Here is a 12,925-nt window from a genome sequence, read left to right as displayed (position 1 = left end):
ACTAAAGCCGTATGGGCAGTCATAAACAATGAAAGAGGAATCAAAATATCAGCTGAACCAAGAGAACTTAAGATCAACAATGTAAATTCCAAAGATCCTCATAAGATAGCAGAGCACTTAAACACAGTCTTTACAACAATGGCTGATGCTGCTATTAAAAGCAACAACCCCCCTCTTAACAAGTCACAAAATACTGTTCAGAAACCTAACATCCCGTACTTGCGAGACCTAAAAAATCCAACACTTGAGGAAGTAATAAATATCATCAACACTCTTCCAGCTAAACTTTCTTCAGGTATAGATGAAATCTCATCAAAATTATTAAAGGCCTGCGTGCAAGAATTAGCTCATCCCATAACTAACTTAATCAGTTTATCTTTCCAATGTGGCAAATTTCCCAGTAAACTAAAACTCTCTAAGGTTATTCCTATTTTTAAGCAAGGCGATCAGTATGAAGCTACAAACTACTGGCCAATCTCACTTATTTCAACCTTTTCAAAGGTGCTTGAAAAAGTTGTACTCTCTCGACTTCTTGACTTCTTCAGACTTAATAATATTCTTACACAACAACAACATGGATTCACAAAAAACAAATCAACATCAACTGCTCTGATTAGCTTCATTGAATATATAATAGACCAAATAGAAGTGAAAAACACAACTACTGCAATACTACTTGACTTAAGTAAAGCCTTTGACACGCTTGACCATGAACAACTCTTAACCAAACTATCGTCCTTAGGTGTACAAGGCACTGCAGCAGAATGGCTGGAGAGCTACTTGACCAATAGAGAACAGGTGGTTGAAATTAAATATGCCCAACATAATAAAGTTCAGCGAATTAGATCCTGCCCACTACCTGTTTTAAGAGGCGTTCCACAAGGATCTGTCCTGGGGCCTGTCCTATTTACACTTTTTACCAACGACCTGCCTAAATATTTGGAAGAATTTGCCACAACCCTGATGTATGCTGATGATACTGTTCTGCTTCTGTCTGAAAAATCTATAGAACATTTAGAGATCCAGTCATATATTGCTATGAATATGGCTGTACAGTATTGCCACAATAACAACCTAGTGGTAAATGAAACTAAAACCCAGCAGATAATTATGGGCAGCAAAAAGGAACAAACAGCTCACCTGCCAAATGTTCGGGTGGCTTCAGAAGCAAAGTACCTGGGAGTGACAATAGATAAGGATCTCAGCTGGACAGCTCATGTTGACAGTTTGTGTAAGAAACTAAATACTGGGATCTATGTCATAAGAAGATTAACAAAAATTACAGACAATGCCACGGCTAAAATAGCATATCATGCTCTTTTAGAATCTCATCTCCGTTATGGTATCTTAGTATGGGGAAACTCTTCAATAGGCAACCTACATCGCATCTTAGTAATCCAGAAAAAGGCAGTAAGAGCACTGACTGGCTTACAGCAGAGAGACAGTTGTCGTCTATTCTTTGTCAACTTATCAATATTGATGGTCATGGCTCTCTATATTCTGGAGGCAGTTACCTTTGTTCACAATAATGGACTACCAAGAGGTCGTGACATCCATCATTACAACACTCGAAGGGCAGAAAACTTTCATCTTCCTGTGCATCGAATGGCCCTGTTTGAGGAGAAGCCATCATACATGGGTATGAAGCTGTGGAACTATTTACCAGAAGATCTGAAGAAGAGTAACACAAAGGCTTTCAGTAGTGAAGTAAAGAAGTGGCTACTAGAAAATCCCTACTACACCATTGAAGAATATCTAGAAAGAGATTTTTGATGGAAAAAACAAGACCAATTTATTGTATACAAATGTTAATATTGTTAGTTTTAAGGACGCTGTTACTATTCTCTATGAATATGTAAATAAAGAATATTGTCTATTGTCTTATTGTCAAAAACAAACTTCAAACAAAAAAGAGATCCAAATTGAAAGAACGTTCAAATGATCCTAAACAATTTAGGCATATAATTAATGATTTGGCAGGAAATCACAAAATAAAGAGGCAATTATACATGAAAGTTTGTCCCACATGTTGCTATTATTAACAAAGTAATATGTGGTGACATGGCCCAAGATTTCATAAGTTCTTTGCTAAACTTTTATTAGTTTATTTGATTATGACCTGTAAGATTAAAATTATTGTAATCACTGTTTTAAATTCTACTCTGGTTTCAGCTGAAGAAAAAGAAGAAAGACCGTAAAAAGCACAAACATAAACATAAACACAAACATGATCATAAACACACCAAAGAGAAGGAAAAGGATAAAGAGAAGAAAGACTTGGGAAAGTTAAAGATAAAGGAAGAGACACTGAGTTCGGCGAGTTCGAGTCCCAGCCCTCCAGCGAGTTCTGCCAGTAAAGAGTTCACGTTCTGACAGCCAGCAGAGAGTTTCAGTTCTGGAACTTATGTGATCTCGAGTTTACTGTGATTGAAAAATAAACAGTTTTTACGCTTGTAGACAAATCCAGAAAAATAAATATTCTTCTTTAGTTTTTGTATTTCTCTAAAGATTTTTTTAAGATTTTCCCCCAGATTCAGCAGTAAAAGAGTTATTTGATTATTTAATTTTTTAAATTGAATTTGTAAGAATATTTGAAAATTGTAGGTATGATTAACTCTTGACTTTATTACATAATAATATGTTACAAAACAGTTTCAGAAACATTGGATTAGCACAAATCAGTATCAGGTAACTTAGTTTTCAACTATTTTAAATGTTAGTACAGGGAGTTTCTTCCTTGGGCCACATTGTTATGCCTTCTCAGATGACTTAGGATTGGCCACAGATTTTAAAAGAATAGTAGTGTGTCAATAAAACATATTTTTAGCTATATTCTTTTCAAAATTAATTAATTTTTGTTTTGATTCAACTGAGGTAGGAGAATAAAAATTTCAGTGATACTTCTGAGATTTTAAACATTTTTGAACTTTGGCCTGTCTTGAATCTGAGTCATAGTGTCCGTCACTACAAAGTGATAAATCAAAAACTTTTTGAGAGACAACTTTGTTCTCCCACCATAAAAATGATTCCCAGCCTAAGAAAGCTACCAGGCCCCATGTTTTTTTCCCAGACATTCTGTAAAACAGCAAGTACTGTAAGATAAAATAATTAATGGATATATACGCCAAAAGCGTCGAATAATTTATTTCCAGACTTAAAATAAACACAGTGCGTCTGTATCACTACAAAGTGTTCAATAAAACTCAATGTAAAAGATCAATCTCAGCTGTTCCTGGCCTTTCCTCCACCAACCAGTTTAGTATAGTCAGCAATAATTGTAGCTACCAGTTACGTAGATAATCTGCTTTATTTCAAAACATTAGATTGCCTTACATCTGCCTACCTGTCTGTCTGAGTAAACATCCTGGTCTTATCTCAATTTTCCCGGCCTATGTATTACATGAAATATTCGGACAATTTTCTGTCATGAATCTGATTCATCTGTTCCAAATTGTTAACTCCAACTGTGAAGTCCCCATTACCTCCAACAGTGAAGTCCTCCTCCAAGTCTGAGGAACTGCCTGAGTGGCGACGTACCTCGACAACTATTACCAATCAGTTCCTCCAACTGTGAAGTCCTCCTCCGAGTCTGAGGAACTGCCTGAGTGGCGACGTACCTCAACAACCTTTACCAATCAGTTCCTCCAACTGTGAAGTCCACCTCCAAGTCTGAGGAACTGCCTGAGTGGCAACGTACCTCAACAACTATTACCAATCAGCTCCTCCAACTGTGAAGTCCTCCTCCGAGTCTGAAGAACTGCCTGAGTGACGACGTACCTCAACAACCTTTACCAATCAGTTCCTCCAACTGTGAAGTCCTCCTCCGAGTCTGAGGAACTGCCTGAGTGGCGACGTACCTCAACAACCTTTACCAATCAGTTCCTCCAACTGTGAAGTCCACCTCCGAGTCTGAGGAACTGCCTGAGTGGCGACGTACCTCAACAACTATTACCAATCAGTTCCTCCAACTGTGAAGTCCTCCTCCGAGTCTGAGGAACTGCCTGAGTGGCGACGTACCTCAACAACCTTTACCAATCAGTTCCTCCAACTGTGAAGTCCTCCTCCGAGTCTGAGGAACTGTCTGAGTGGCGACGTACCTCGACAACCATTACCAATCACTTCCTCCAACTGTGAAGTCCTCCTCCGAGTCTGAGGAACTGCCTGAGTGGCGACGTACCTCGACAACCATTACCAATCAGTTCCTCCAACTGTGAAGTCCTCCTCCGAGTCTGAGGAACTGCCTGAGTGGCGACGTACCTCAACAACCTTTACCAATCAGTTCCTCCAACTGTGAAGTCCACCTCCGAGTCTGAGGAACTGCCTGAGTGGCGACATACCTCGAAAACCATTACCAGTCAGTTCCTGAGATTTACAGTCGTCAGTTAACAATGGGGAACAAATAAATCATAGCTAAGGGGAAAAATATTTCTAAGAATGTTATTAATGTAGCACTTATGGCTGGACATTATCTTTAAAACACTTTTAACAGGCCAGGAGAATCAGAATAAGGCTGGACAATTTCCTGAGGCTGGGAGAGCAGGCATAAGTCGTGAAGATCATATGACCTCAGTGTATGACTCAGAAAATTAAATACCTGGAATTTATGAAAGTACATTGTTATGGCTTCATAGCTATCGCACAAAGGGAAAGTTTGAAATAAACAAATTACAGAACAGTACCAAAAAAATTTGAAAATCACGAATGGTCAATATAGGAGTCCAACAAGATTTTGTATTTAGCTCAAATTTGTTTGTACTATTCATTTCAAATCTCCAAACTACTACAGAAATCTCTGATATCCCATCATGTGTGCTGATGACCCTGTCCTGTTAACCACAACAACTACACAGAGCTTGTCTTCAATCTTGGAATACCTTTAAAAAGGTCTTTAAAACCCTTGAAATTCTTACAGGGTTGTCTATCAATATCATCAGAGTCATTACTCAAGCTGCCTCACTGGGGAATTTACCCAGAATGAGGACTTTCATGACCACCACACAACACAAAAATTATTTTTTTTATTTAGCAGTCTACAGAATTACACTTTTCTCCAAGAAACCCTCTTATTTCAGAAATAAACTATTCAACTTACTCCCACAAGACTTGGAATGATGATTCAAGACCTTAAAAACTGGCTCAGATGTAGATTGATTTACACCATTAAAGGGCTGAAAATTACAACAAAAATCTTTTTTCAAAATAAAATAATGACATACATTTCTATCATTATCAATATCATTTAATTTCATGTCATTACCATATTGTTATTCTCTGACACCTGTTCCTTTGTTAATAAAAACTAATAAAGATTTGTAATTTCTTCTTGAGAACAGGACAGAGATAGTGTTGGAAAGCTTCCTGAGTCAATTGAGCCTGAGTTAGAGACAGGGCAGGTTACATTCTGTTGTGACCGTAACATTGTGATCAGTATTGTACTGCCCCTCCCTGATATTCTGTTTCAAGAGATGCACAGGCCAGGGGCCAAGGGGGTTGGAATAAGGTTTAAAATACCAAAACTATATGTTGAAAACTAAATTTTTATTCACTGCGGGAGCATGTAAATAATTTAAACATACATACATGTGCCTTTCTAGAGCAAAGCTCCCTATAGATTTTTCTTTAGTTTGTGTTTATATTGTTATAAATGAATACAATAAATTGTTAAAAACATTGAAGAGGACAAAAGACTTATTGGTGCAGTTTAGCTTTATCGCGGGAATATCTGTATGCTAAAATGTGTCTTTAAAAGATGTTTTATCTAAAATAATCTAATAATTTTAGATTATTTACTTACTTTAAAATGTATCACTAAAAAAATTATTGTATTTTTAGTACTTCACTAATATTTTTTCATATTAAATTGTAATTTTTTGTATTTTTCCATTTTCTCTATAATATTGTCAGTGTATTACTGATTTTTTTACTTTCTCTGATATTTGTGTATATGTAACAATACTAGAATTTCATTTATCTTAAGTTACTTCAGAGTATATAATTTAAAATACTGTGGTTATTAAAACATTAAAATGAAATTATCTTGATTTCATGTGTTAACTCATTGGCCCTTAATAAAATGTCAATTACTAATAATAAGGGCAGGAAATTAAAAAATATTTAAGATTTTAAAATGTGTACACATCTATTATTCAAAATTACTCAATTACAACAGTATGAAAGCTGGAATATTTTTGATCTTTTACAGAAATTGAGAAATAGAATCCCAGAGTAATTTAATTTTTATTTGTGAAGTATTAAAATTAAATGTGTGTCATAGTTACCAGCTTATTTTAAGGTATTAATCATACTGGAGACCTGGAAGGATAGACTAAAGTGGAGGAGGCTGTGTACGACGACCCGTGAGAACGGAAACGTCTGACGATGATGATGATGAATCATAAATATGTTATTTTAATCATGAAATAGCCGACAACATGGTTTTTTTTCTAATTAATTGTTTAACCTGTCGAAAAGACATATAATAAAACTTAAAACTTGTCATCAACCAGTTAATGGCCAAACGGAAACATAATGCTGTCACCTGTAATTTACTTACTTTCAAGTTCAAGTGGGAGACTCATATTTATGCAAAAACTCACATACCAGGTCAGTTCCTTTGATGTTGAAGATGTATGAAACGTATAAGTCACTTGCAAGACAAAAAAAATTGGATTCAAATTTTATTTGAAGAGATGTAACATTTCCAAGATTTTATTGATTGAAGCATTTTTTGAAAATATACTCTGCGTGAAAATAATGACATTATTTTCTAATATGAAAGTGTTAGTTGTAAGTATATATCATTGTAAATTGGATCATTTGTAAATTCATCTAAGAATTCTCATTGCCATTATCTTTATATAAGTGTCCATAAATATCAGTTTCATATCGTCTGAACATTGTTTACTTAGTTTTACAATAATTGTTTACTTATATTACTATTTTAATGAACAAATAAAAATTGATTAGCAGTGAAAGCTTGATAAGACAATAGTTATCTGACAGTTTCACTGAATACCAGTACTGCAGATACCAGGTGTTTCAGCTAATTTGGTTATTTCCCTATCAAAATTAGCAAATTATCAAGATCCATACAGTAATCCCAGCATTTCCGTGAGAGTTACGTTCCGGAGGTTAGTCACGGGTCGTGAAACTGCAGATATTGGTAACTTATTTAAATAAAAGTTTGGGGGTTAGTTTATTTGTGATAATTAAAAAATGTTAAATCCATACAGTGTAGTTGTTTTAAGTGTGTATTTATAAATTTCAAGATTCAAGATTTTATTCATCATTAAACATACAGTGATGCAATAGATTTCGTCAGTCGTAATATAACACAATTTACTTTATCATTGTTTGTTGAATTCTGTTTGTAACTACTATATTTCAGTGAAAATTAAAATAAATATAGAATAACATAATAAATAGTTACAACACTATATACACTACACTGTAATAGTTTTAACATTAAAAACATAAATTATTAATAGATTTAGAAACATACTATATAACCACTATATTTAAGTGAAAACTAAAAACAAACATATAACATTATAAATAGTTATAACACTATATAAACTACATATTAATTCTTTAACATTAAAAACGTAAATTATTAATAGACTAAAAGACATATATTTACAAATAAATAATTAGACAACAGTTAACAACATAAAAAACAATAAACTAATAAAATTTAAAACAGTGTCAACAATGAATAGCCTATATACATTACATCAACATTTATAAAAATACATACATTTAATTATCTAATCTGAATTCAGCTTCCAATTCAAAATTAGTAGAAGATGTCCTTAAATTTACCATAATCAGTAGCTAAATAGTCATCAACCTTGTAGAAAACTTGTTCCTTTAACCATTTTTTTAAGCAATATTTGAATTTATTAATAGTGACAGTGTGAGCGGATTGTGGCAATTTGTTAAATAATCTATTTTTCATGCAAAATATGCTGTTATTTGTTTTTGTAAGTCTAGCAGGTAGTAAATCTAAGGCATAGTTATTTCTTGTGTTATAATTATGTATATCAGATCTAATTTTATATTTATGCAAATTTTCTTTTACGTTTATTAGACAGAAATATATATATATATTATAAACATGGGAGTGTCATTATTTTTAATTCTTTAAAAATGGGAAAGCAAGATTCACGATTGTAGAGTCCTTTTATGATCCGTATAGTATATTTTTGCCATCTAAAAACTTGTTCCATATAAGTACTATTTCCCCATAAAGTAACACCATATACAATCTGAGAGTGAAAAAAAGCGTAATACGCATTGATCAACATATCACTACTAACACACAGTTTAAGTTTTCTTAGTAAATAAGTGATTTTAGATAGCTTTTTGTAAAGGTATTGTATATGTACATCCCATTTCAAACTGCTGTCTAAGTATAGGCCAAGTAGTTTAATAGACTCTGCTTCAGTTAATTTAGTTAGTGAAAACATAATTGATTCTGTCTTTTTATTATTTATATTTAAATGATTTGTCTTAAACCAGCTCTCTGCAATATTCATTGATACATTCTGATCCACTTTCAATTTTTCCATGTCTTTTCCATTTCAAACTAAAGTAGTATCGTCTGCATATAATACTGATTTGCATGGTATATTACCTGGAAAATCATTTATTGCAATTAAAAATAGGAATGGTCCCAAGACAGATCCCTGGGGAACACCAGATTTAATTAACTGAAAATTAGATCCATCATTATTTTGATATACCATTTGTTTCCTGTTACACAAGTAGGATGTCATTAAGCCAAGTTCCTTACCCCCCAAACCATAACATTGCAATTTTTTCAATAATATTTCATGAGAGACACAATCAAAAGCTTTGGTCAGGTCAATCAGAGTAGCACATGTCAATATTTTATCTTCAAAACCGTTCAAAACATAATTAACAACACATTCAACGGCCTTAATTGTATTCAAGCCTGGTATAAAACCAAACTGTTCAACACAAAGCAAATTATTATTTACAAAGAAATTATATAATTGATCTTTAATACATGCTTCAAAAACTTTACTTATTACGGGGATTAATGATATTGGTCTGTAACTTGATGGTTCAGACTTTGTTCCTTTCTTATAGATTGGTATTACCTTTGTAAATTTTAACACATCTGGGAACACACCTTCAGTTAAGGCTCTATTGAACAAGAAAACTAATGGCTTAATTATAAAATCAATGATTTCTTTGATTATTCTATTTGAAAACCCATATATGTCTTCACTATTAGATGTGCTAAAATTACTGACAATCTTTTTTACTTGTTGTTCAGTTATTGCATGCCAGAAAAATGTTTTCTTTTGCATTATTAGATTGTTACTATGTAAGTATTGATTTACAAGTAAGGTTGCTCCCATGACATCAATAGGTTTGTTAATGTTAATTTCTGTTGGTGCATTAATGAAGTAGTCATTAAAATCGTTTGACTTGATTGGACACTCAAGATTTCTACTGTTTCCACCAGATTCTACTCTAACTACCTTCCATGCTGCTTTGCACTTGTTTTTAGAATTTTCAATAAATTCATTATTGTGTAACATTTTTGCCTCATTAATTTTATATCTATAATGTTTTTTTTCTCTTTCTGATACAGTTCTTTTAATTGTTTTTTTTTCTATCCAACTCATCATTACTACATTGGACATATAAATTATAGTGTACAATTACTCTTTCTTTAATTTTTTTCAACTCATTGTTGTACCACTTCTTTCTTTGCTTTGTTTTATTATGCTTGAATTTATTAGTTTTTATAGGACAGCATTGCTCAAAGGTATTACTAAGATAACTTAACACATTTGTAAATAGCAATTCTACATTCCGCTCACAGAGCATATAGCTCCAGTCTGTCTTACTTAACATGTATTTAAGAGAATTGATAGCCTTTACAGATAACACTCTAAAACTACAAGGTGATGCATCTTTCTGTTTTCTTTCTATATTCTCCCTAAGTATCTGACAATAAAGGCCATCATGATCTGATATATGTGGTTTGAAAACTTTGCATTCACTTACATTATGTACATTATTGGTTATGATGTTGTCAATACAAGCCAATCCTCTAGTGGGATTTTTGTTTAAACAAAATAAATTATAAGATGTCAGAAGATTAAGAAAATTTTGAGACTCTTGTGAATTTTCTGAAATATTTACATGTTTAGGACACTGTACAGTATATCAATGCAAAATTTAGGAAGCCTTAAAACACTTTTACTTTTTATTTTTGTACGAACTCCTTGCGGGCTTCTTCATTTGGAAGCATGACATCCTGAAGTCTTCTTTTGAACCAAAAGGTTCTTTCCACGAGGGGATCTGTCTCCAACACGCGATCTGCGAGCTGCATTGCAATGTGGAGGATCTCGTCAATTTTTTTGAGGAAAATCTTGGCTTCATTTCAGGATTATCGGGATTTTCCACATTGATGGAACTGTGAGTTCAGGGGCGTCATTCATAGATTTTAGGAGAAGTGGAAATGTTCTACGCACATATTAAGGTATGAAAGCAGCAATCTAATGGTTAATCTAATGGCTGAAAGTTTCATGTGGTATTGTCAATCACCAGTAAGGCTTTGAAAGGCAAGCTTTTAGATTCTAGGTAGGCCTTCAGGAACAAAACAGTTGGTGAACCAATCATGAAATAAATTCGCAGTGACCCAAGCTTTTTTGTTAGCCCTCCAAACAACTGGCAGGTGATCCGTATCCTTTCCTTTCAAAGCTTTTGGATTCTGTGACTTATAAATGAACATAGTCTTAATCATGAATCCACTAGCATTGGCACAGAATGATAAGGTGAGTTAATTCTTCTGCAGCTTTGTGGTCTACAGAGACTGCCATACCCACGAGCTTCACATTATGAAGGCTGAAGCGAAGCTTAAACCTTTCAAACTATCCCTTCTAGCCAGGGATTGTGGTGGATGTGGAACCTCACTGCACTCCCCAACCACTCCAAAAATGGTTGTGCAGTTGCTACTTTAGGTGACCTTTTTTCTTGGTGTAATCATCTATCCATATGCTCAATGCCTTTCCACTTTTTTTCAACTCTCAAGTCTGGAAAAACAGAAGCAATTTTGGCACAGAGAAAAACACTATCTCAGATTTCTTCCTCTACTCATCCAATCTGAACTTCCTAGAGACTGAAGCAACCTTATTAACTTTTAGTGCATCATGAATTTTTTATTTTTCAAAAAAAACAGCACAACACATTTCCTCTTCTCGATCTAAGATATCTTCGTTGATTAATGCTGAAAAAGCTTTTGTGTTAATAACTCGCATGTGTAATAAAATACACAAACCAAACAAAGAACTGAATGTATGATATAATGAATTATCTAAACAGACTGAGGCAGAGAGGAGCACTTGCAGGGCCGTACTCAGCTTTGGCGGGCCCTGGGAAAGATATTCAACCGGGCCTGTCATGTCGCGCCACCCCTATTATACCATTGACTGCATGCTATTATTTTATTAATGATAGTAATATTCATTATAAGTTGGTAAAAGTAACATTCAATATAAGTTGGTAAAAATAAGTACGGAAAATATCTTATTGATCGGACAATTTTAACCATTGTTTTTAGTGAACTACAAAACTGTAGAGTAATTAGTCTATTAGTCGTCCGATTGAAATTAATTTTAGATATTAATGATTGTAGGAAAAATCTTTAAAATACATGCTTTTTAAAATTTTATACTTATTCTCAATTTGAGAGAATTTGGCTTTTGTATTAACATTCCAGTTATGATTCATTAGGTCAGACCGGACGCAAGTGTTGAGGTATTTGTTGTATGATCACAGGAACTGTTATTGACTTTTCCATTTAAATGCATGACGTAAATAAACACGATCGAGATTGTTAAATCAAAAGTAGTATTATCCACTTGGTTGAAATATGCTTGGTCATTCTGTTGCATAAAGTATGATTATGATCATCAAGGATATGTCCTTATTATTTTTAATTCTTTATCTTGATTTGCTTGTGTGGTGATTTATTTGGAAACAGTAAAACAGTCAACAAAAAATTAATTTTACTTTATAAGGTTTTTGCAACAATAATAGGGTAAACACAGGGCAATGATAAATTGAATACAGAAATACACTGCGTAGGTTTTGAAAGTGATCGTAATGATTTAAAAAGTAATTGTAAGTTTCTTTGAAATTGTAATGAGCAACGATATTACAAATTTAACCTATAATAGCGTTAAAATAGTCAGAAAAAACTGGTGTGTGTGTGTGTGTGTGTGTGTGTGTGTGTGTCGAAGGTAGGGGTAGAGTAGAAGGGGGAGTGAGTCATTCGGCAGCGGCACTTTCAAGTGGAAATAGCTATATAGTGTCTTCTGTGCTGTGGTGAACAAACTGTAACTTGTTGAGTCATGAGTAATTGAGTTGAGTACTACAATTATTTTATTTTCATTTATTTATTTTTAGCTATTAGGCTCTCGGGAAAAGTTCGCGGACAAACAAAATCAGACCACGGATACGGAGGGATTACTGTAGTTTATATCAAATATAAAACAAATTCATTACATGGGTCTTTTATATGGCATAATGATGGAAAAAAGAGATAAAGCCACTTGGTCAAGCTTACAATAGTTGGAATAAAAATAAATATAATGTCCTGAGAAAAATAGCAGTGCACCACAATTAGTGCCCTACTAAGTGCTAAGCAAGTGTTGATTAGTTTTTATTGTACGAGGAAATGACATAACATGACAGTAGGATAAAATTTATCTTACCTGAAATAGGAGTACCTCAGGGATTAATCCTGCACCCTGTTTGGGTTTTATTTAAAATTCCTTTTCATTAACTGACAAAAAAATAACTTCAGTAGTAGTATTTTTATAGCTATGTTTTTGTATTATATTGTATTTTAAGCCTCTTGATAAATTGCAATATTAGTGGT

General features: G+C 33.6%; 1 protein-coding gene across 1 annotated transcript in view; it reads left to right on the top strand.

Moving 5' to 3' along the window:
* Positions 1–2,497, top strand: part of LOC124368371 (transcription initiation factor TFIID subunit 2-like) — a 69,786-nt gene extending 67,289 nt beyond the window's left edge. Inside the window, 1 exon segment of the mRNA XM_046825655.1 lies at positions 2,173–2,497. Within this exon segment, the coding sequence (XP_046681611.1) occupies positions 2,173–2,373 (201 nt within the window). The 3' untranslated portion in view covers positions 2,374–2,497.
* Positions 2,498–12,925: the final 10,428 nt, after the last annotated feature.

Source organism: Homalodisca vitripennis, chromosome 8 (assembly GCF_021130785.1).
Source record: "Homalodisca vitripennis isolate AUS2020 chromosome 8, UT_GWSS_2.1, whole genome shotgun sequence".
NCBI classification, from domain to species: domain Eukaryota; kingdom Metazoa; phylum Arthropoda; class Insecta; order Hemiptera; family Cicadellidae; genus Homalodisca; species Homalodisca vitripennis.
This window is presented reverse-complemented; position numbering and strand designations above follow the sequence as displayed.